The 22,620-nt window shown below is 43.1% G+C and overlaps 1 protein-coding gene across 1 annotated transcript; it reads right to left on the bottom strand.

Moving 5' to 3' along the window:
• Nucleotides 1-717: 717 nt before the first annotated feature.
• LOC311242685 (uncharacterized protein) lies at nt 718-22,416 on the bottom strand (the record flags this gene model as incomplete). Its single annotated transcript, XM_084331686.1, has 6 exons — nt 718-898; nt 2,808-2,933; nt 8,471-8,542; nt 10,200-10,261; nt 15,529-16,805; nt 21,969-22,416. The coding sequence occupies 6 exons, from the start codon at nt 22,414-22,416 to the stop codon at nt 718-720; spliced, it is 2,166 nt and encodes a 721-aa protein (XP_084187812.1).
• Between the last annotated feature and the right edge of the window lie 204 nt (nt 22,417-22,620).

The following is a 22,620-nucleotide window of genomic DNA, read 5'->3' as shown; positions in this document are numbered from 1 at the left end:
CTGTCAATCATCTGACTTCTGGATTAACTTTTTTATTTCTCTTATTTTTTGGGATTATCTCCCACAAACCTGAACGTTATTGCCATAAAACAGAACAGTTAGTTTATCTACCTTTCTGTGAACATCTAGCAAAAAACGGTGTTGCAATATGATGAAAAATGGTGGAGAAATGTACATTATAAAAAAGATGGCAGAATTCAGTACTGTATCTACAAAACCTTCTGTTTAATTATCTTCCCTTTATTCATTTGCTTAGATTTTTCAGGTCTGGTCAATTTTAGCATGGTGTTATTCACAGTCAAAGATTTTTTTTTTTTTTTTTATATATATAATTGATATTCTCCTTTGGTTCATTACAATTTACTCAAGCCTAGTAACAGACACACTATTTCTGACACTGGGAATACATTCCCTGAGATCCATAGATGTCCCTAGATTCAGATACCAAGAACATGCAAATGGACCATTTTAAAAAAAATCTGTAAATGTTTATTCTACGTCCTTATGGAATGAGTGACATAAAAAAAATATATTATAATTATTATATATTTTTTTTATGGATGGAAGAGCCACACATTGACGGTTGGCCACCCCTGCCCTAGTGGATACGGTTTGTGCAAATCGGACAGCAGATATCCCAAAAGTTTAGAGTTTCCCTGTTTCCTAAACCCAAAACGCATGAGGAAAGATGCGTCACACATCTCTCTCTCTCTTTCTCTAACCTGATGACTCGGATAGTCTCATGGCCAGTCTCTCAGCGCTGCCCTCTTTCTGTTGACGGCTGGAGGACTTTGGGGATGACCGTCTCTTGTAGCTCCTTGACCGCGAGCGTCGGCGGTGAGAGGAGGAGGAGGGAGGGGAACGGTGAGGGGAGCGGCGAGGGGAGCGGGCAAAAGACCTGGTGGTATGAGAGACAACATTTTAGTGGATAGAATAAAAAAGTGCCTTTACTTGTGTCTTGTGGTAATTTCCTTTGGTACACCCAAGATGGCAATGAGCAGCATGTCCTATGTAGACAGCCAAGGGACACTTGGTCGACCACTCTAGTAAGGTAGCTATATAGAGATGTAATGTTTAGCGAGGATAGTGATTTGCTACCTCTCAAAAAGGAATTCAAGAACACGTCGTCTGTGTGAGACGTGATTGTATTCAATGCAGGAGATTCACACTTCAATCACCACTTTCACTTTGGATTGTGGGCAACTCCCTTGGGTGAAAGTCGCAAAGCTACAGACTTGCTGAATGACCACATAGATGGCTTTTAAATAGTCTGCATCAGAACCCTCATGGACTTGCTGGTTTTAACATGGGACAGCCCTCTGCCCTACAGAACTTAACGAGAATGAGCTTCTGTGAGCCACAAGTCCAGACACTGGGATTCAGACCATGTTGAGCCCAGGTATAAGTGTGTGTGTGTGTGTGTGTGTGTGTGTGTGTGCGAGTGTGCGACAGGTGATTTAAGTGTACATTAGGGCTGTCTTAAATACTTCAAAGCTTAGTTCAATGGGCACGGGATTCTTTTTTTTGTATCCTCTATCTCCGCCTGATTTTCTATTTAAATTTTTTTCATCCCAATTTAGTCGTTATGCCAATTCCCCCCCTCCCCTACCTGGTTGTTGTGCGCATATTCCTCCTACTGGTCGGTACAAGGGAACCCTGAAGTCCACCACATGCTTCCTCCGACACATGTGGAGACAGCCAGTGGCAATTTTTTCACCTGGCAGCGAGGACTCTCATTGGTGAAGCGTAACGCGTGGGAGGTCACGCTGCCTTCACCATTTCCTGCCTTTCGCTGAGCAGGCACCCAGACCTGACCTGTAGGCGTCGCTGTCCACAACGCCAGATTACCACCCACGACTTCCCTCCCCCTAACTCAGCCAAACGAGTTAGTATGACGACCGGCCCAAGCCGAAGGGCAACGCTGACTCCGGGAGTCGAGACCGCAGCCTCTTGCATTGGTGACGAGCGCAATCTCCGCTACGCCACCCGACCGCCTTATGGGCACGGGATTCTAACAGATTTTTTTTTTTTTTTTTTTTAATAAAAATAAATTACTCCGCCTCTCTTTGCTAACTACAACAAGCACGTGGAGATTCCTCATTGACTCCTCCTCTCTGTGTTGAATACAACAAGGACATGTGCAGCAGACATGTCTAAGAAGTCCTCAGGCGTGTGGTTACACTTTAAAATATGCAAAGACAACACCCAAAAAGCAGAGTGCCACATAACTCTACGAGTTTGTCAAATCAATTGAAAAAAGTATCGTTGTACATGACGCCACACAACACATTAATAAGGCTTAAAAAGGTTTAAACTTTACAGCACTGACAATTCTCTATAGTATTTTTAAAACATCAAAAAAGAGGATATGGAGAGGGCTTCAGCGTTCTTGTTTTGTTTCGGTAAGTGCTCTTTGGATTAAATCCGGGGTAGGATACGTTATAGAAGAAAAGTTGTGATCCAAGGCAGCTCTACAATTTTTAAATGCCTTTATTAATTGGCTTACATTATTTAGAAAGTTTAAAAACGTTCTAAATAATGTAAGCCATATAAAAACATGCTTAATTAAGTCGAATTCTGCCTTTGTCTCTATTAACTACATATAAATATTTATATAATTGTTTGCTTCATAGACTAAGGTTGCAACATAATTATGTTATGTAATGTCGTTGGCTGTGTAACGGAGAGCAGCCGCCCAGGCAGCGCAGCTCCCGACTCCTTAATTAAATTAATTAATCCAATCCACTTTATTTATAGAGAACGTTTAAAAACATGTATGTACATGCATGTACATGTATCCCACAAACCCGTGTGTGTGTCTGGAGCTACGTGGGGACCGGGAACGGGCCCTGTGCTCCTCCCTCTGTGCTTTGCCATGGCAACGACGGGGGCTGGGAGAGCGGGACGAGGAGCGGGAGTCAGAGTGGGAGCGGCTGAGGAGAAAAATGGAAAAGAGAAAAGAGACGTGAAATTATAAAATGGTCAGCGTTCAATGGAGCAGGTAGCTTAAATTTGTAGCTTGCACATATTCACAATTTCATTGCTTCTTAGTTACGACCAACAGCACCATTTATTTTTAAGTCAAGAGCAAACATTTTATTGAACAGAAAGATGACAACATCGCGAGAATCTAAGAATTAATTTGTCTCGAGCGACATGGTGTGAAAACTGCAGAAACTAGTCCAACTCTGGCAGAAAAGACGGCGCCGGTGAACCTCTTTGGGTTACAAAAATGGTAGAGAGACAGGAGAAGATGTTTGATAAACTGGCCAGTGAACGGAAAAAGATGCCAGAGGAACAAACCTGAAGAGCAAACAAGATTCATAACCTAACCACTCTAGATGAAAAGATGGCCGTTGTGAACAAGGGACTCGAGAGTTTACAATTCAGAGTTTCGGTGTTGGAAACTGCCGGAAGGTGGAAGCGCTGCCTAAAGCAACAGAAATTGAGAGATCGACTGCAAAGTTGGCCGAGCATGAGGACAGAGACAGACGTATCAATTTGCTCATACATAGTTTCCCAGAGGAAGTGGAAGGAAAATATCCTATCGGGTTCCTGAAGAAAACAGTTCCCGATGTTCTTGGCGAGGAACTGTACTCCTCACAGAAAGAACAACGAAGAATGTGAGGAGTATCTTGGCAGACAGCTCCTATCCTTTATTCAGTCAGTTTGAGCTCTTGAAATCTGGGAGGCGCTATAGAGTCCCCCTGGCAACTAGGAATATATTCAAGAAGTCCTTCATTCCAAGTGCCATTAGCATCCTTAATTCTGCAAAGTGACCATATGTGATCCTAATGTGTAACCATGTCTATGCCCGTTTGTGTTTTATGTTGTGCTCGTTTGTGGCTTCTTGTGTTGATTTTTCTGTTTGGTGAGCCACCTTGGTGGACAATAAAGTTATATTCAATTAAATTCACAGGGGAGCTGCTGCTGGAAAGGGCTCACAGAACATCGGCAGCTTGCAAAGCAGTCGGAGCTCTGAGGCCTTTTGTCGTCAGATTCTCAGGATATCAACAGAAGGAGTTGGTGAGGAAACTAGCCAGAGAGAAAGGTGATGTTTGCTGAAAGGGCAACAGGATTGGCATCTATCAGGACTTTTCCAAACATTCCCTATGAGATCAACAGTTTATGCTCTACCTGGCAGTTGTTTTTCTACGATGGATGGAAAGGACCACCGTTTCAATTATCCTGTTATCCCGACCTCCTAAAGTCCACAATAATCTATTTTGTTTTGCTGACGTTCAGGGAGAGACAGTTCTCCTGACACCACCGTGACAGATTCTTTACCTCTTCCAGGTAGGCCCCCTCATCGTTTGCAGAGATCAGGCCCACCACTACTGTGTCGTCAGCAAATTTGATGATTGTGTTGTTGTTCCACTGTGCCACACAGTCGTGTGTGTACAGGGAGTAGAGGATGGGACTCAGAACACAGCCCTGGGGAGCCGCTATGTTGAGGGTGATGGATGAGGAGGTGCAGTTGCCTGCTCTCACCACCTGGGGTCTACCCGTCAGGAAGTCCAAGACCCACTGGCAGAGGTCATAGTTCAAGCCCAGGTCCCTGAGCTTGGCTATGAGTTTGGAGGGGACTATGGTATTGAATGCTGAGCTGTAGTCGATGAACAGCATTCTCACATACCGGTAGTTCCCCTGCCTCTTGTCCAGGTGTGATGCTGCTGTGTGCAGCACATGGGCTATGGCGTCCTCCGTGGACCTGTTGGGGCGATATGCAAATTGCAGGGGGTCCAGGTTGATGGGGAGGGAGGAACAGATGTAGCCCTTCACTAGCTTCTCAAAGCACTTCATGGCTATGGAGGTGAGAGCTACAGGGTGGTAGTCGTTGAGGCAAGCGGGCGTAGATTTCTTTGGTACAGGGATAATGGTGGACTTCTCCAGACAGGTGGGGATGCCAGCCTGTTCTAAGGACAGGTTAAATATGTCAGTGAATACCGGGGCCAGTCGGTCGGCACAGGACGTGGCCGGGAATGCCGTCCGGTCCTGCTGCCTTCCTGATATTCACTTTTTCTTTTTTGATCCACTTTTTCTCCCATCCCAAATCCGTGTATCCAGGTGCCTTTGTAATCTGTCATCGTTCTGAGGCCCTGCCACATACCTCTGGAGTCAGCCTGTTCAAACTGAAGTTCAACTTTATCCCTGTAACACCGTTTTGCCTCTATTACTGTCCTCCTTACGTTGTATCTCGCCGCCTTGTGTTCATTCATGTTGCCCGTCACAAGCCCGGCGTTGTAGGCTGAGGTGCACGCTTTCAGAGCCTCACGGACGGATTTGTCTACCCAGGGCTTTTGGTTTGGGTAAACTCTAGGGATGTCCGATATTATCGGCCTACCGATATTATCGCCAATATCGGCATTAAAATGTGATATCGGAAAATATCGGTATCGGTTTTTTTATAATTTTTTTTAACATTTCTATAACCTTTATTTACCCAGGCAAGCAAGTAATAACAAATTCTGATTTTATTTATTGTCAAAAGTATGCATAATGTTGTGTTAATTCCACAACAAGAGATATGTAATGTTAATTATTACTTGATTTTTTTTTTTAAATTGCATATATATATATTTTTTTTTGCATATATCGGTATCGGTTGATATCGGTATCGGAAATTAAGAGTTGGACAATATCGGTATAGGTCAAAAAGCCAATATCGAGCATCCCACTAAACTAATTGTGGTAGAGGGGATTGTTTCTTCTACCAGAGTACAGACAAAGTCCAGCACTGTTTCAGTGTAGTCATTAATATTGTCTGTGTTATCGCGGAACTGTCTATGTCTCAGATTCTCATTTTTGTGCATTCCTCCAGTTCAGATGAGACAAGATCCTCCCCCACTGAACCAAGCCATTCTGATTTGACTCGCTATCCTACGTAGCAAGGAGCTGATCTGCCACCGCCAGCCCACAATCAACTGTGATACGTTTATATGAGCAGCGAGTGGAAATAATGCGGAAGCGGTTTTAGACAGACACACTTGAGAGAGGCTCATACGGAGTGATCTCTCCTCCGTCTCTCCCCGAGTGCCCCTGCATCGCGACTCGAAGCACACACACGCACACTCTCGGAGCAATCTCTCCTCTCTCTAGGGCTGACCTTTGATTTTTTTTTTTTGGAAATCGAAGCTTCGGGGCCGAGATTCGATTTTAATTCGAAGCTTCAAATTTTTTTATTTATGTTGTGGGACTTGTACAGCACTTTGTCAGTGCTGTAAAGTTTAAACCTTTTTAAATCTTAGACAAACGAAACACTTTGCTTTCATGAAATATTGTAAGCGGTCATTTGAGGCTTTATAAAAGCAGCACAATGAACACAAATCTGTCAGTGCCGAGCCCAGCCTTTTTTTTTTTCTTTTTTTAAAGACTCACAGGAATTATGTAAAATTGCCCAAATAGTGAAAGAAATAGTAAGATAGAACATACTAACTGTCTAACATACACAAATCATAACACTACAACAGCACTTTACACCTAAGAAGTCTCAGTGGCATAGGCTACATTCTGCCTTAGAGCATTTCATTTTCCTGGGCTTTTTAAAGAAAAGCTCCAGGGCTCTTTGGTAGGGGAATTCACTGGTAGGGGGCCCATTGATGCTGAGACGCATACAAGCTGCCAGATGGTCTCCCTGCAGCCTGTTCCTCAGGTCAGTCTTCACCTGTAAATACGGAATCAATCACCGCATCAATTTCAAGATCCTCCTCATCACCTACAAAGCCATTCACTCCCTTGCCCCCCAGTACCTAGCTGACCTCCTCCATCCCTACATCCCGCCCCGGAGGCTGCGGTCCTGACTCCGGTCTCCTCTCCATCCCCACCACCAACATGCAGACTGTTGGTCCCAGAGCCTTCTCTGTTGCCGCACCCACCCTCTGGAACTCACTCCCTCCAAACATCTGTAGTGCTACATCCCTGCACAGAGGATTTCACGTGTCTAATGAACACACTAGACAAATATCAAGATGTATCCATCTGGTGGACCAATTGCATGCTTTCGCAGGGGACAAGAAGCCTTCAGTCGACTCCTTCAGTCATTAACACTTTGAGTGCCGGGACCCGTCTTTAGACGTCTTTGCTGGCCATGCTAAAGTTGCCGGAGGACGCGTTACGTCGTCCTTATATCAATATTTCAAAAATCTGCGATCGGATTCATATGTCCCCTCCGCTGGCCTGAGATCCACCAGCAGGACCCACTGAGCTCTCTGGCGGTTCAGGAGCGCCATCTGGTGGCCGATCGGCGCAATCGCCAAACAGGATGTTGAATAGAGGTTGTCATGACGACCGTAGTACTTCCGGGCGCTCGCTATAGTTCATGGGACTCTGGCTCGGCACGCTACACGGTGATCGATTGGCAATAACTCGATAAACAACATGATTTGGACGTATATACCATTATACAAGCTGGAGATGGACCGGGTAAAAATATATCCCATAATGATAAGATTTCTACTCGACGATGATCGCCCAACGGCGCGCGGAGACTGGGGTGAGTTTCAGCGTGTAACGTTACCGTCTTCGATACTAACTGCTATTATCAACATTTGACCCACATTAGATGATTGGTATAACGCTGCCCACGGAATTATAAACGCCCCCTCGCCCATCCGGTCAACATCAGATGACGTGTAGTAACTTCTAGAAGTACGTCTAGTTGGAATTTTTTATATCGCGCCGATTGCCATCAAACTGTATTTCATCATCAATATAATGCATTTGGGGCTATATATCACGTTCTGGAGAAAGCTGCAGAAAGAGATGAAAACATACTTATACATTAGACCATACTTTACTATGAATATGTGAATGAAAAAGTTTAACGTTGCTACACAATGAACAATACATATAGGACTTTGAATGGGCCCTAATAATGGCAATGTAGCAATAGAATTTAAAAAGTTATAGCCCTGCAAAGAAGGGGACTTTCTCCATAGACAAATAGCGCTGGCAATCTATGGTATATCATGAATTTAACCTTAGGCAGCCAAAGTGTTAAGCACCCCCCATAGCCCAAATGGAATACAAAAAAATAAAATTATAATATATATATATTTTTTTTAATAGTCTAGTTCATAGCAGCGGCGGTCCTGATTCAGCAGCGGCGCAGCGCTGAATGCATATAAGGGAAACACTGAAGGTGACTCACTCCTATCTTTTAAAGCGTGGCAGCGGCTAATCAGGGCCAAGGCTAATCCCCGGCAGTCAATGAGTTAACATAAACATTCAAAATGGGTCCATCATGTTTATTTCCTGTTGCAGTAGCTCCCAGATTGCCATTGGTCCCAAGAAATAAACTTGGACCAAATATTTTCCCCTAGCAACGGAGTTCTTAAAATGTCATTCAATGATTCATAAAGACATATTGCCCAGCCCAAGGTGGCAGCTGTCTGAACAGAATAACTCATTCATTCATAAATAATGACATTGCCCAGCCCAAGGTGGCAGCTGTCTAAACAGAATAACTTACCTGGGTTTCTTCACGTGCGGTTTCTCCCTTCCAGTCTCGGTAGCTGCTGTCTCAGCCTTCCAATCTGGGTACCTGGGTGAAAACAACAGGTTAAATACAATATATTCTACAAACTGTTAATACAATCTACAAGACATTATCTGGTGCACAAGGAAGGGGGAGATGTAGGATAAGATAGGGATGCACAAATAACACCTTTTCACTGTCGATACAGATTATCTTATGTCCTAAACCATCAATATCATCGGATAACAAACTATTATCCTCTGGGTACTCCAGTTTCCTCCAACACCATAAAAGACATGCATGGTAGGCAGGGACTACAGATGGAAACTAGCTAATTAGCTCAAATCTGGTACATTTACATTGATGTGGAAACTGAAGATGTTCATTAATGTGCACTGTCCCTGGGTAAAAAATAAATAAATACAAAAAATTGGACAAAAAAAATATTCCAAGGGGAGATCCCGTAGCTCACCGCATATCTCAGCGCTATTTCTGCGTCGGGGAAAACCGTGCTCATCACGGATCTGGGGGACACGAGTTCGATTCCCGGACCCGCCGTCATTTCTCAGAATGTCTTCCCCTGCTCTACATCCCATTTCAACCTGTTTCTGTCGGTCATGCTTGACCAGAAAAGCGACAAACGCTAAAAAATAAAGTTTAAAAAAATATATATATATTCCAAGAAGCTTTTCTCATTTATGGAGCTCTAACGTGCCTCTATTAGTAAAAGAAATGCATTAAATCAAGTCACTTTTTCATGTTACACTTTGCATCAGATTTTAGTATTGGGTAAACTCAAGATGCTGATACCCCGTTTTAGCCCAGTATCGGCCCAATATCTGATACCAATATCGGCATATCCCTTGTAAGATCAAATTCATGGTGTTTTCCTTGGAAACTTATTTAGGTGTGCCACAGCGTTTATTGGGTTGAAAACAACTGGTCTAAATAACATTACTAGAAGGTAGAGCCATATGAAATCCGCGATCACGGAATCGCGGACGGAATCGCGGAATTGAGCAATAAAAATGGAATCAACTGTAAATAATAATAAAAAAAAAAAAAAATCGTGGGACTTGTACAGCACTTTGTTCAACTTTGTCAGTGCTGTAAAGTTTAAACCTTTTTAAATCTTAGACAAACAAAACACTTTGCTTTGATGAAATATTGTAAGCCGTCATTTGAGGCTTTATAAAAGCAGCACAATGAACACAAATCTGTCAGTGCCGAGTCCGACCTCATCTTAAATAACAAACAGCATTGCTTGTTGTAATTAACAAAGAGAGGCAGAGTTGATTTTGCAAAAAAAAATATATATATCATTTATATTTTTATATTTTCTAATAATACAATTTTATTTTCATATTCGAATCCCATGCGAAGCTTCGAAGCTTCGAAGTATTTAAGACAGCCCTATTAAATGGACTGTTATATCTTATTAAATTGTGGACATTTATTAATTCCCACTTATTAGACACTATTTCTGATGGTAAAATGAGCGTACAAAGCAAAATACAGAATTCTGAAATATTAAAACGGAAAAAAATGGAATTTGGAAAAAAATAAAATGGAATTTGGAAAAAAATAAAACGGATTTCATATGGCTCTACTAGAAGGTTTGTGCATTCACCCCATGAAGCATAGGTCAGTATTCGTAGTCCTAGTTTGATAAATAGGTCCAGGCTTTAGATCAGATGAAAAGGAAAGACAGAAACAGACTGACTTGTTGCGTAGTAGTCTGCAGCTATCGATGTGATGAAGGCAGTTCTGGTGAGCGATCCAATCCTGATGATCAAAACAGAACACAACAAAACAGCAGTTAGACAAGCCTTCAATGTAACCGTTATCCTCCTCACCACTACTACAAAACAGCTTCAAGCTTCACCATCTTGTTTTTACAGGATCATGTCAGTTGATCATATCAGACTGCACTGGTAAAGGGAAGAGTGGGCTGGGCGATAAACTATAACTATCGCGATATATTTTAATAATCTATAGATAATCTTTTTTTTATCAATAAAAAATATATATATACTTTTTTTTTGTGACCTCCAACAGGGCAGACTTGTATTTCTTGTCTGCAACATAAAGTAATGGCTTTGCTTGTCCAAATGACAATACTGACCAAAATTGAGATTTATTTTTCTCGTCCATTTATTTTGTTTGCTTTCTAATTTAAAATACAGTTTGAAACCGTCTGTACACAGTAGGCTATGTGTGCTAGCAGAGCTAGTCTCCAGTTACGAGTCACGGTGCACATGTGCAGTGGTTTGTCCACCAAAAAAGAGCCAAAAGATAGAAAAGACACTAGCAGAGCCAGAACTATTCAACTCCCCTGGAGCCACAGCCAGCAGAGAAGCCTGTTTACTTTCGCTTTCAAACCAGCTGCAGCCTGAGAACTGGAGTGTGAGAGGCTGTAACACTAAAGATGGTGGTAACGACAAAGAATTGCTGCAAAATAAACATAAATCTGTTAAAAGAAATTTTAATAAAAAGATTTTAAATTAAATAAAAAAATGATTTTTTTATACTTATAACAATATCGATAATAATCAGCTGTTCCATGGCCATGTGCGTGTTATTCCCTCATTATTTAATTTACAAGGAGCTGATAAGAGGTCTAGACTAGAGCGTGGTATTTGCATTTGGAATATGTTGCTGTCAACTCTCAATATGAGGTCCAAAGAGCTGTCACTATCAGTGAAGCAAGCCATCATTAGGCTGAAAAAAAATATCAAACCCACCAGAGAGATGGCAAAAACATTAAGTCTGGTCAAGTAAACTGTCTGGTACATTCTTTAAAATATAAACTGCACTGGTGAGCTCGGCAAAACCAAAGGACCCGGAAGACCATGGAAAACAACTGTGGTGGATGACAGAATTCTTTCCCTGGTGAAGAAAAACCCCTTCACAACAGTTGGCCAGATCAAGAACACTCTCCAGGAGGTAGGCATATCTGTATCAAGGTCAACAATCAAGAGAAGAATTCACCAGAGTGAATACAGAGAGTTCACTACAATATGTAAACCATTGGTGAGCCTCAAAAACAGACCTGATAGAAAAACGTTTAAAAAAAAAAAAAAGCCTTGGTTCCCTTGTATTTATTGATGTTGTGACGGCTCATATTCAGCCAAATGTGTCAGAACTCATTGGAAAGCACTTCACAATGCAGATGGCCAATGACCTGAAGTATACTGCGAAAGCAACAAAAGTTTTTTGACAAAAAAACAAAGACAAAGAAGAGGAATGTTGTGCAATGGCCAAGTCAATCACCTGACCTGAATTCAATTGAGCATGCATTTCACTTGCTGAAGACAAAAATGCCCCAAGAAGAAGCAGGATGAAACCCAGTGTCTGGTGATGTGTATGGGTTCCAGACATCAGGCCGTCATCGACTGCAAAGGATTTGCAACCAAGTATTAAAAGTGACTATTTTATTTATGGTCTGTTAGTTCGTCCGTTGGACGTTTGGTCCCTTGTAAAAAGGAAACTTTTGTAATTCCTACACTGTTCAAATCAAATCAAATCAAATTTATTTATAAGGCCTGACAACACACGTTAATGTCCCCATGGGCCGTACAGGTCTTCTTTAAACAAGTCAAGAAGAAAACATAACAATAAGTCAAGAACAGAACAAGAACACCATAAGGTCCAAAAATTTTTAGATAAATGCAAATAAATGAAAGAAAGAATGCAAGCACTCCCAGACATACCCCACGCGAAGGTAAGGAAAAACTCACTAAAACCTAACAATAGGGAAAAATGCTCCACAGGCAGTGTGGAGGAGAGAAACCTTAGAAGGGCCATTCAAGGGGGGATCTCCCTTCTTAGATGTCGGTGATAGTAGTGTTGCAGACTTACAGTTGGTAAGCATGCACTCAAGTGTGAAGTGAAACACAGATGAGTGCATGCAATAGCAACTGAACATTTTGAAAGATTAAAGATCTGATTCACCTGATTTGGATGTAAATACCCTCAAATTAAAGAAAGTTTAATTTCAAGTACATTGTGGTGGTGTACAGAGCCAAACATTTGCAAGTTGTGTCAATGTCCAAATATTTATGGACCCGACTGTACTATTATCAAGATAAAACTACAATACTTTTCACTTGACATACTGAATAATTTGTTAGATGAATCTTAATTGATTTAGACAACGAAATTGTGTCATGATTCCAGATATTAAAACATCCCACCATACTGATGGGCGTGAGTAATCGATTACTCGCAGCTATGAGAAAAATCTCTTAAATTATGAATAGTTTTTATGGAAAGAAAATTTAAAAAATTTACATATTTGTTTCACATGTAGGCTATGTGTAAGATTATAACTGTTTGTTGGTTTCCTTTTTTTCAACTTTTTCTCCCATTTTCTATTTTTCTCCCATCCCAATTTCGTATTGTCCAATTCTACCCTCCCCTGTCTCGAACGCTGTTAGGCCATGGCTCCCACTGGCCGGCTGCAATGTGGACGAAGCCTTGCATCACGTGTCCCCTCCGGTACACGAGGAGGCAGCCGTCGCATCTTTTCACCTGCACAGCGCGATCTCTCAGCGGCGAGGGAGGGTCACGCCGCCCCGTTGCTTCCTGATTCTGCTGCGCAGGCGCACCAACCGACCTGTAGGAGTCGCTGTCCACAACGTCCGATCCCCACCCACCAGCTTCCCACCCCTAACACTGCCATTTGCGTTAGTATGAACGACCAGCCAAGCTGGTAGCAATGCCGAGAGCTGGGCTCGAACCCAGCATCTCCTGCATTAGTGGCGAGCGCCTTGCCCACTGCGCCACTTAGCCGCCCCTTGTTTGTTGGTTTCCTTAAACATATATGTGAATGAACTAAATTAAGTTAAAAAAAATGTAAATAAATATTTACGATTACCCTTTACGAGTAATACACAACCACTCGAGTATAGCATGTGATCAATTGATCTGAATTTTTCTTTAAAATGCCCATCCCTACACCATACAATAACACAGAATATGTATATTGGCCAACCCTAGGTCTGTGTAGTAACACCCTGTCTGACCTCGGATAAGCCTAATATATCCCTTGGCCAGAGTGGGTAGCCATTCCCGAAGCCTAGTAAGCCCAATATCTTCCTTAGTCAGAGAGGGGAGGGGTGTAGCAGAGTGGCCCTGCCTGAAGTCTAATATCTCCCTTGGCCAGAGGAGATCATCTTTGGCTGAATAGTAGATGCTTGTTTTCCCATGTGGGGGACCCAGGTTTGAAACCAAGTAGGTTACAAACACAATGCATGTTTTTCCGCATCCATAGCTTCTCCTCTTCGGAGTCATTTAAAAAAGGCAATACATTTAAATATTGCGGCCGATGTCTCACTTCCTTTCTGACTCCGTGTATGACTCAGTGTATCATTGAAATTCCTCCGGGGCGGAGTTTTTGAGTAACGTGGACCGAGGGGTATACCCAATCGCATTGAATCGCTTTCGGGACGCCAGATTCATAATGCTGTTGGGGGTTATGGCGTGGGCCAAATGGACATACGATCTAGCAGATGGCAATCAAATAATTAGAATATTCTTTTTAGAGTCTCATCGGCCACAGGTTTGTTTTCATAGCCATCGCCCTGATCAGCGTATGCTGTTGTACTAACGAATGCCGTTATTGACAATTAATCAGAAACTACCCCCCCCCCCTTTCATGCATGCATGATGGAACATAATATAGCGATCATATGCATTTGAATTTTTAATTGTAGCATGTATAGGGACGAAATGCCAATGGATTAAGTATAATATGCGTCACAGGCTATTACTAGCCTCCCAGGAATTACCCTAGACCACTCTAAAACGATACTTATATTCACCACGGTATAAAACGAGAATGTATGGATGGAAAAAATATTCCTTTTTCACATCTTGAACGATATATACTCGATGTAAAATGGGCCATAGTATTGCATATATAGCTATAATATTTAAATAGTTATAGCCCTGCAAACAAGGTGAGCGACTCCCACAGTTTACAGCGGTGGCGGTAGATACTACAGGATGAGGATAATACGTGGCGTCCAATGAGTTAAAGAAAAGAAAGTTGAAAACAATATTTAGTTGAAAACAATATTTTGTTCTTCAATATTTATCATCTTCAGTCTTCAGGATCTGTGAGGCACTTTCACAAGTGTATAACTTTTTTGTCCTTTTATTCAATTTAATATTCAGCACATCACTCATCTAGAGCAGTGGTTCCCAAACTGTGGTGCGCGCACCCCTTGTGGTGTGCGAGCGCCCTCTAGGTGGTGCGTGACATGAAAAGGCTAATGGTGGTAAACATTTTTTACAATAAAATGTCATACAAATCTTAGTCAAACCTTTAGTATTATGGATATTAAACATGCTGGCAGAGTATTGTCGTGAACATTTTAATTAAATAAAGAAATTCCCTATCCATAGTCGCCGTGGGAAGAGATAAAATAAAAAATTGAATCTGTGCACGGAGACCAGCAACAATTTTTTCTAACAGAAACCCATTGGGGGGTGCGCGAGCTAGGTCGGAAGGTGACAGGGGGTGCACGGCCAAAAAAGTTTGGGAACCGCTGATCTAGAGCAACTGATTGATCCGAATTCCTGATTTCAACATGAATCCGACATCTTAGCGGCAGGAATTAATCAATTCGAACTCTTCAGAAATATTATGTGATAATGGCTTTATACAAACATTCCCAGTATATAATATGTAACTGATTTCCGAGTTACATAAAACCTTTAGATAAGAGTCCCTCCAGGAGACAAAAAAAATCTATTAAACTACAAATATTGCAAGTGCAATACTTTACAAAATAACAAATGTCCACTGTTAAAATTAAGTATTGCAATTTCCCTGAATCATTGCAATTGTACATGATTAGTCTAAGCAGAACACTTATCACAATCAAATCATAGCTAACTTTGTCCTCTAATTGCAATTTCTAAAACAGAAATAATCCAGGACTTTTACAGCAGATGATGACAAATATATAATTTAAATATATATAATTACAGATTATTACAGGAACAGTAAATCCTGGAGAGACACAGTGTGACTCTCTACTCACCTTCATCTGTATACATTCTATGTTACATAGAGAACAGGTATGAGGAAAGATTCTGGGCAGGGTCGCAGAGTAGTCCCTCATCATCGTTGGTGTCGGCAGCCTTTTAGCGATGGGTTTGGGAGTTTTGAACTCCGGGATCCTGTCGTTCATGTCTTTCTTTGGAAGAGAAACATGGCTCTGGTTCAGCTTCAGTGTTGACTGGTTGGTCTGCTCTGGCCTCTGGGATAGTTTGGGAGGGTCTAGGTTTGGTGGAGTCACAAAGTCACACATTGATCCATAAGGAGAGCTGGAACCAGAAACAGAGCTAATCTGGTCACAGGAAGAACTGGCACCACTATATTTCACTGTATCAAAATCTTTGGGTGGAGGTTCTCTACGATGACTGCTACTACGATAACTGTCCATCGACATGCTTTCACTCCCTCCACTGCTACTGCTGAGACCACTACTTCCTCCAGCAATCTCATCAACAAATCCTCCGGTATATTTACTGGAATGTCCACAGTCAATCACTTTACTTGGCTGGCGGAGGATGGGTGTCAATTCCTCTGACCGCCTCAGCCCCACTCCAGAAGCTCCAAAGTGGTCTGATCCACTAACACCGCTGCTGGTCTGCGAGTGGGATATAGGTACGTTTTGAGCCATGGAAAAGGAGTATGAGGAGGGGGAGGAGTAGAAATTAGATGAGGAGGCAGCAGAGGGCATCTGGTAGTTAGACAACCTGTCCATGGAGCTACCACCACTGCGCTGCATGTCTGAGTGTCCAACAGATCGCCCAAATGATGCAGAGGAAGAAGATGAGGGGTAACTGGTCAAACCTGCACCCATAGAAGGCATCTCCTCTCTGGGGTTCTTGGTCAGGGGAGGCTCTCGGTCCCAGGCTGTGGCCTGTTGCGGTTGCTGCGGTTTCTGCTGCATCATCTGGTCCAGTAGCCTTAGCTCCTCTCTAGCTTCTCTGATATTCCTGTCTATGGTGCTCTCCTCGCCAGCCGTGTGAGCAGATGTTCTCTGCCCTGTTTCATAGCTCATAGTCTGAGGATGCATCGACGAGATCATCCCCCCAGGGTTTGTAGAAAGCCCAGAGGACACAGAGGATCCGAGGCCAGACCCAGAGTCCAGGTGAGAAGAAGCCCCAAGAGGGTCCATCCCTGCCTGGGTACCAGTGAGTCCATACTGCCCCCGTGTGGATCTCTGAGCTCCAGGGGCATAGGGGTTGTACAGGGGATTGGACATGGTGTTAACAGCCTTGAGAAGGTTGAGGAGATTGAGGGCTGCAGCTGCAGGGGAATGGGGATTTGTAGGGAGATGGTGGGTTGGGGTGCTGGTTTTCAAGGAAACACCTTGGTTGCCATAGTGTTGCTTATTTGCGTCAGGGCAAGCTGGGCTTTGATCTGAGCCAGCTGAAAGGAGGCAGCGTGCTGGCCAATCAGAAGGGAGCTCCCTGTAAGCCCTCCAATCAGGGGACTTGTTAGGGGCCCAGGGGCAGGGGCACAACACTCCAACACCAACGCAAAGCTGAAATATTTAGCAGACAAGAAAAAGAAAAAAGGGGGTTATTGAACTGGAGTAGTTTCCTTTATCACCATCATCATCTACAGAGTTCTCTGGTAGATTGGTCTGGTCTCCCCAGATTCACACACTTTTACATCAGCAGTTTTCACTGGGGAAAGAGAAAACACAGCAGACGAAAGCAACAGAGCATAGATACAGGGAGAGAAAACAAGGTCATTGTGGCACAATCTTATTTATTTCAAATAGTAAGATAGAATGAATGATAACAACAACACACAAGATTTTGAGAATCAAGATTAAATATATCTCAACTGTTCAGGTTCAAAACATCACACATTTCACAATTTAAGTTTAGACCATTTTAAAAACAAAGGGAGTTAAACATTAGATTAAATATCCAGCTCAACACTTAAAATGACACCATCATACATACAAGGTCAATAACAGTAAACAATAGGGCTGTCACAATTCGTTGACAAGTACCTTTTGCGGTGGCAGACGTTCAAAGGCATAACAAGCGCAATGTGTAATCTAACTAATGCGCAGTGAATCACGTTCAAAATAGAATTAACTTCTTAGACCACTATTCGTGATTCTGCCTAGAGCCATGACTAGACAGTCACATAACTTCCATGTTTCGCTCCAGCTGGAAGCGAGGGGTTGAGCCTGGCTGATACACACACATTACAGTTTAGAAGCAGCTTGGCAGCTCTTCAGCCCTGCCCTATAGACTGTGATAACTCCTCTTGGGAGTCGCGCTGTTTATATGGAAACTGTACATTGGAGGGGGTTGGGTTTGGACATTTATAGGAGACAGTTTCGAATTGCAGTCTCCCGTAGGTGCTCTTTGAAGGTGGGTAGTGATTCACATTCCTTTACAGCTGTGGGTAGGGCGTTCCACATTGATGTGGCATAATTGCGAAACGTGTTTAGTCCCTTGTTTGAGCCGAATCTGGGTTTAACATGATTTGTGGAGCTCCCTCTGGTGTTATGGTCGTGGTATTCACTGACCTTTGGGAAGTATTTTGACATGTACATGGGTACCTTAGTGGTGTAGTGTATCTTGTAGACCAGGCCCATTGCAAGTTGCTGTACTCTGTCGTCTACTCTAAGCCATCCTAGGTTGTCAAAGTGGGCAGGGGTGAGGTGGGTTCTAGGAGTAAGGTCAAGTAGTAGTCTGACCAGTTTGTTTTGTGATGTTTGTAATCTTGTTTTTAGCGCCTTTGATGTGCTTTGGTACCATGAGGTGCAAGCATAGTCGTAGTACCCTTGAATGAGTGCTCCTGCCAGAGTCTTCAGGGTATTCTTGTTTACCAGAGAGAAGATCCGGTACAGGAATCTAGTTAGTTTGTTGACCTTTTTTATTACATTGGATGCCATTTTGTCACAGGAAAGATTTGCCTCTAGGATGGAACCCATCTTTCCTTGTGACAATATTGTCACCCACTGTAACAGAGAAGCCGTTGGCCTGGCTGAGTTTGTTATTTGATCCAAAGAGAATGGACTCTGTTGTTTACCCAGGTGTAATGATAGTTTGTTATCAGCGAGCCAGGTGCAGATTCTGCCGAGTTCCGAGCTAAGGTTTTTTTTAACCTGCAACTTGTTCTTGTCAGAGACCAGCAGGACTGAATCGTCCGCGAACAGGAACAAGTTGCAGTCACAAGCTGACAACGTAACAATAAGCTTTCGTTACATAACGTTACAAACTCGGCAACAAGTAGGCTAACGTTACATAGTGTTGACTATCGTCATATGGGTCAACTAGCGTTAAGTGTAGCTAACGTTACCACAGCAACCCATGCAGTGATGTATGGACAGACAATCACTTGCAAATAAACAGTGCGGACAGTAATAATGGTCTGATTTGAGAAGATTTGCCTGGAGGCTAGACGGTCAAAACCAGGTTTAGCTTGCAGGCTACGTGTTGTGGTTTACAGAAGACTCGTGGTGTCATGTTATTATTGTACATCTGGTTTTGACCGTCGAGCCTCCAGGCAAATCTTCTCAAATCAGACCATTAACTGTCCGCACTGTTTGTTTATTTGCAAGTGATTGTCTGTCCAGGCACACCATCACAACAATGCTGTAAAACCTGCTATAAACCTCAAGCTAACCCATTATGGGTTTCATGCTGCGGGAGCACCAGCTTGTGATGATAGCCAAGTTAGCGAACGGATACTTTATCAACATAAACAGAGATGTACAGTGTCTACGCCAAATGTATATACACTCCTTTTCTGGACACTTTTATATCACAAACAGTACTGTATTTGGAAATCTGATATGTCATAAATGTATAGATGTAGCAGTACTGTCTATCTGTATGTCATGTATGTCATATATATATGTTATGATGAATTGAAAATGGGGGACCCTGATGTAAACAAGACGAAAGTCTTTCTCTGGTCTGCATCCCCTTAACAATTGTATGTATTGAGCTGTACTGTACTGTACCCATTCTGCAATCTGTTAATAAACTTTTCAATCAATCAATCAATCAATCAGATTAATATAAGTAACTACACATTGTTTCGAACATATGTTTGCCCACAACATACCTTCTGTTATGTGTTGTTTCGGCGTGCCTTTCGAATGGCTTCACTGACACTACACACCAGGCAGGAACACGGGTCACAGACACGATAGAAATACTAACCTCGTTCCCTTCCCAGTTTGAGATAAAGCCTGGTAAAGAACTACGGCCGGAAGTGTGTGTGGGGTAGCATTTCCGGTGTATGTACTTCCCTACTCCCCCTGTCGAGTAGGGGGTATCTGCAGAGCCGCAGACGCAGGCTGCCTATTCCTTACTGAATATTAAAGGCAACCAACTTGTGTTCAGATTTTCGTTCAGCGTTTCTCTTTAATATTCACGCCTCCAGGCTCCCCTCTCTAACCCCGAAGCTAACTAACTAACCTACAAAACAACTTCCTACAATCACACTATTCCCCATCCCCATCATCCTCCATCTACACCAGGGGTCAGCAACCTTTTTGACATGGAGTGCCTGTTTGAAATATAGTTGTAACTAGTGTGCCGCAACAATAGTCCATGCATCGTAATTTCTTTCTTCTCATAATCAGGTATTTTTAATGATAATTTTTACATTATTACATCATTATTGTTATTATTAACAATATTATTATGATGGTTGTATCAACCCTAAATCTGAGTTGGGGGGGGGGGGGGGGCAGTGCAATGCAGACAAACAGCTGCATACAGTGCGACCATTTCACTCAAATTTGCCCATTCATTTTTGGACACATCACACACCATCGGTGTGTGTACTGTACGTGTGCTGTCATAGCTCCACCTACAGGCCTAATGGAGAACACCAGGAGAACACCAGGATGTGAATGGAGGGTGAATATGAGGTATATCGTGTAAATAAGTTTTGATTGATCGCAAGACTACACTGTAAAAAGTTACCAGAACTTAAAAAGATTGAGTTCAGTTACTGTGCATTAAGGTTTTCAGTTTTCAATCCATAATAAGTTAACAGAAAAATAAGTACACAACCACATTATTTCAACCTAATAAAACTATGTTTATTGTCATTGTTTTAAGAACACAAGTTGACTTGGTAATACTCACATTTTGAGTAAAAGAAATGGCTTTTAACATGTGCAATGTTCAATGAAATAGAAAAATAAATAATACAATTTGTTGATTAATCCCACTGGTCACAATGGTGACCGTAATAATGTTTTTGTTATAAGGCTCTGCAAATGTTACTGAATGATGTAGCAATGTATTTCCAGCTAAATTGAAATAATAAACAAATAAAGGGTCTCAATTAAATATGTGCTAGTAAAAATAACCTGTGGGAGGATTTCAACAAGATAAATGCGACAACAGTGCAAAATATTTCACTATAATATTTCAAAGCAAAAAAAAAAAGAAAAAAAATATTATATATATATATTTTTTACTGCTGCCCCCTGTGCCTATGCAGGCACACGTGCCTAGGGTTGCCTACCCCTGATCTACACTATGCTATATACCCCACACTCTATGCATCACGTGTATTTCAGCTATTCTACCTAGATTCCATCCCTAACCCCCATGTCCCTCACACCCTGTCATACACCTCCACACTTCTCAAAAACCCTATCACCACCTTCGCCTTATCTCCCCCTCCCCCACTCAGTATTTCCCTCATCGCCAACCCCCTAACCCCCCATCTCCCTCAACCTTCCCTCCATCACCCTCCTCTGCACCGCATAAGCCCTACACTCCATCAGTAGGCCTACATGCCCCACTGATTCCTCCTCCTCACACCCCTCACAGAGCCCACTCTGATGTTTCCGCACCAGCTTCAGTGTTTTATTAAACCCACAGTGCCCCAGCCTCAACCTCATCCACACTATTTCCTATACCCCTAACACTACGCTGCAGGAAGTGACACCCTTTCAAAGCCCCCTCCCACCTCTCCTGACACACCTGAACTGCCCTCTCCCAAATCAACCCCTTCGCCTCGGCCTTACTAACCCTGACCTGCATTTCCACCGTCCCCTTCCTCAAGGCCCCCTTAGCCAAGTTATCCGCAACCTCATTCCCCCTCACTCCTATACGTGCGCCGGGACCCAAGAAAACCTCACCTCGCTGGCCTGGCTCACACACCTAGTCACACTCATCAGGACCTCATACAGCAAATCCTGACGGCTACTGGAGCGAAAAGACCTCAGGCTAGCCAACACTGACGATGAGTCACAACAAATCACCACCCTCCCCACCCGAGCATGCTCCACCTCAGCGCCACCAGCACAGCCACCATCTCAACAGTGTATACACCCAGACCGTTCGTAGTCCTCCTGCTGACCGCCACGCCCCTCCCTGGGACCACCACTCCAAACCCTGTCACCCTAGTCTCCGGATCCTTCGACCCATCTACATGTATAGACCGCCGTATAGTCCCCATAAGACTCACGCATGGGTCCCTCACAGGCACTCACCAAATCCACCCTCTCCTCTGACCTCTTCAATTCCAGCAGCCGCCAATCCACCACAGGCCACTCTAAGATCCAAGGAGCCACGGCTGGATACACCACCGAGGGGCTTATACTTAGACCCCCCACTCCAAACTCTACCGCCACTTCCTGCCCCACCCGGCCAAAGTTATTCTTTTTACCCTTCCCATTCTCGCAGCAGTCCCTAAGAACCCCCTTAGTCGGGTGAGAGTCACCATGTCCCTGCAGACTCGCCCAGTAATTAGCCGTTAACTGCCCTCTCCTTATCTCCAGGGGCATCTCCCCCATCGCCACCTGAAGTGCCTGCACTGGAGTAGACTTGACGGCCCCACTACATATCCTCAAAGCCCGAGCCTGAAGCACATCCACCTTACTCAGATGCGACTGGGCCGCCGACCCATAAGCCATGCACCCGTAGTCTATCATGGACCTCACCAAAGCTACATACACTGTCCTCAACGCCTCACTGCTAGCTCCCCAGTCCCTACCAGCACCTCGTATTCCCCTATTGAAGACAGTAGAAATAAGGGAGATATGACATTCATTCTACACATTCATATGAAACCATGTTTTTGTACAAAAATTATCACGTTTTTGCTTCGAAATACTCGT

This window comes from Notolepis coatsorum (genome assembly GCF_963971535.1).
Source record: "Notolepis coatsorum genome assembly, chromosome: 1".
Classification (NCBI taxonomy): Eukaryota; Metazoa; Chordata; class Actinopteri; order Aulopiformes; family Paralepididae; genus Notolepis; species Notolepis coatsorum.
This window is presented reverse-complemented; position numbering and strand designations above follow the sequence as displayed.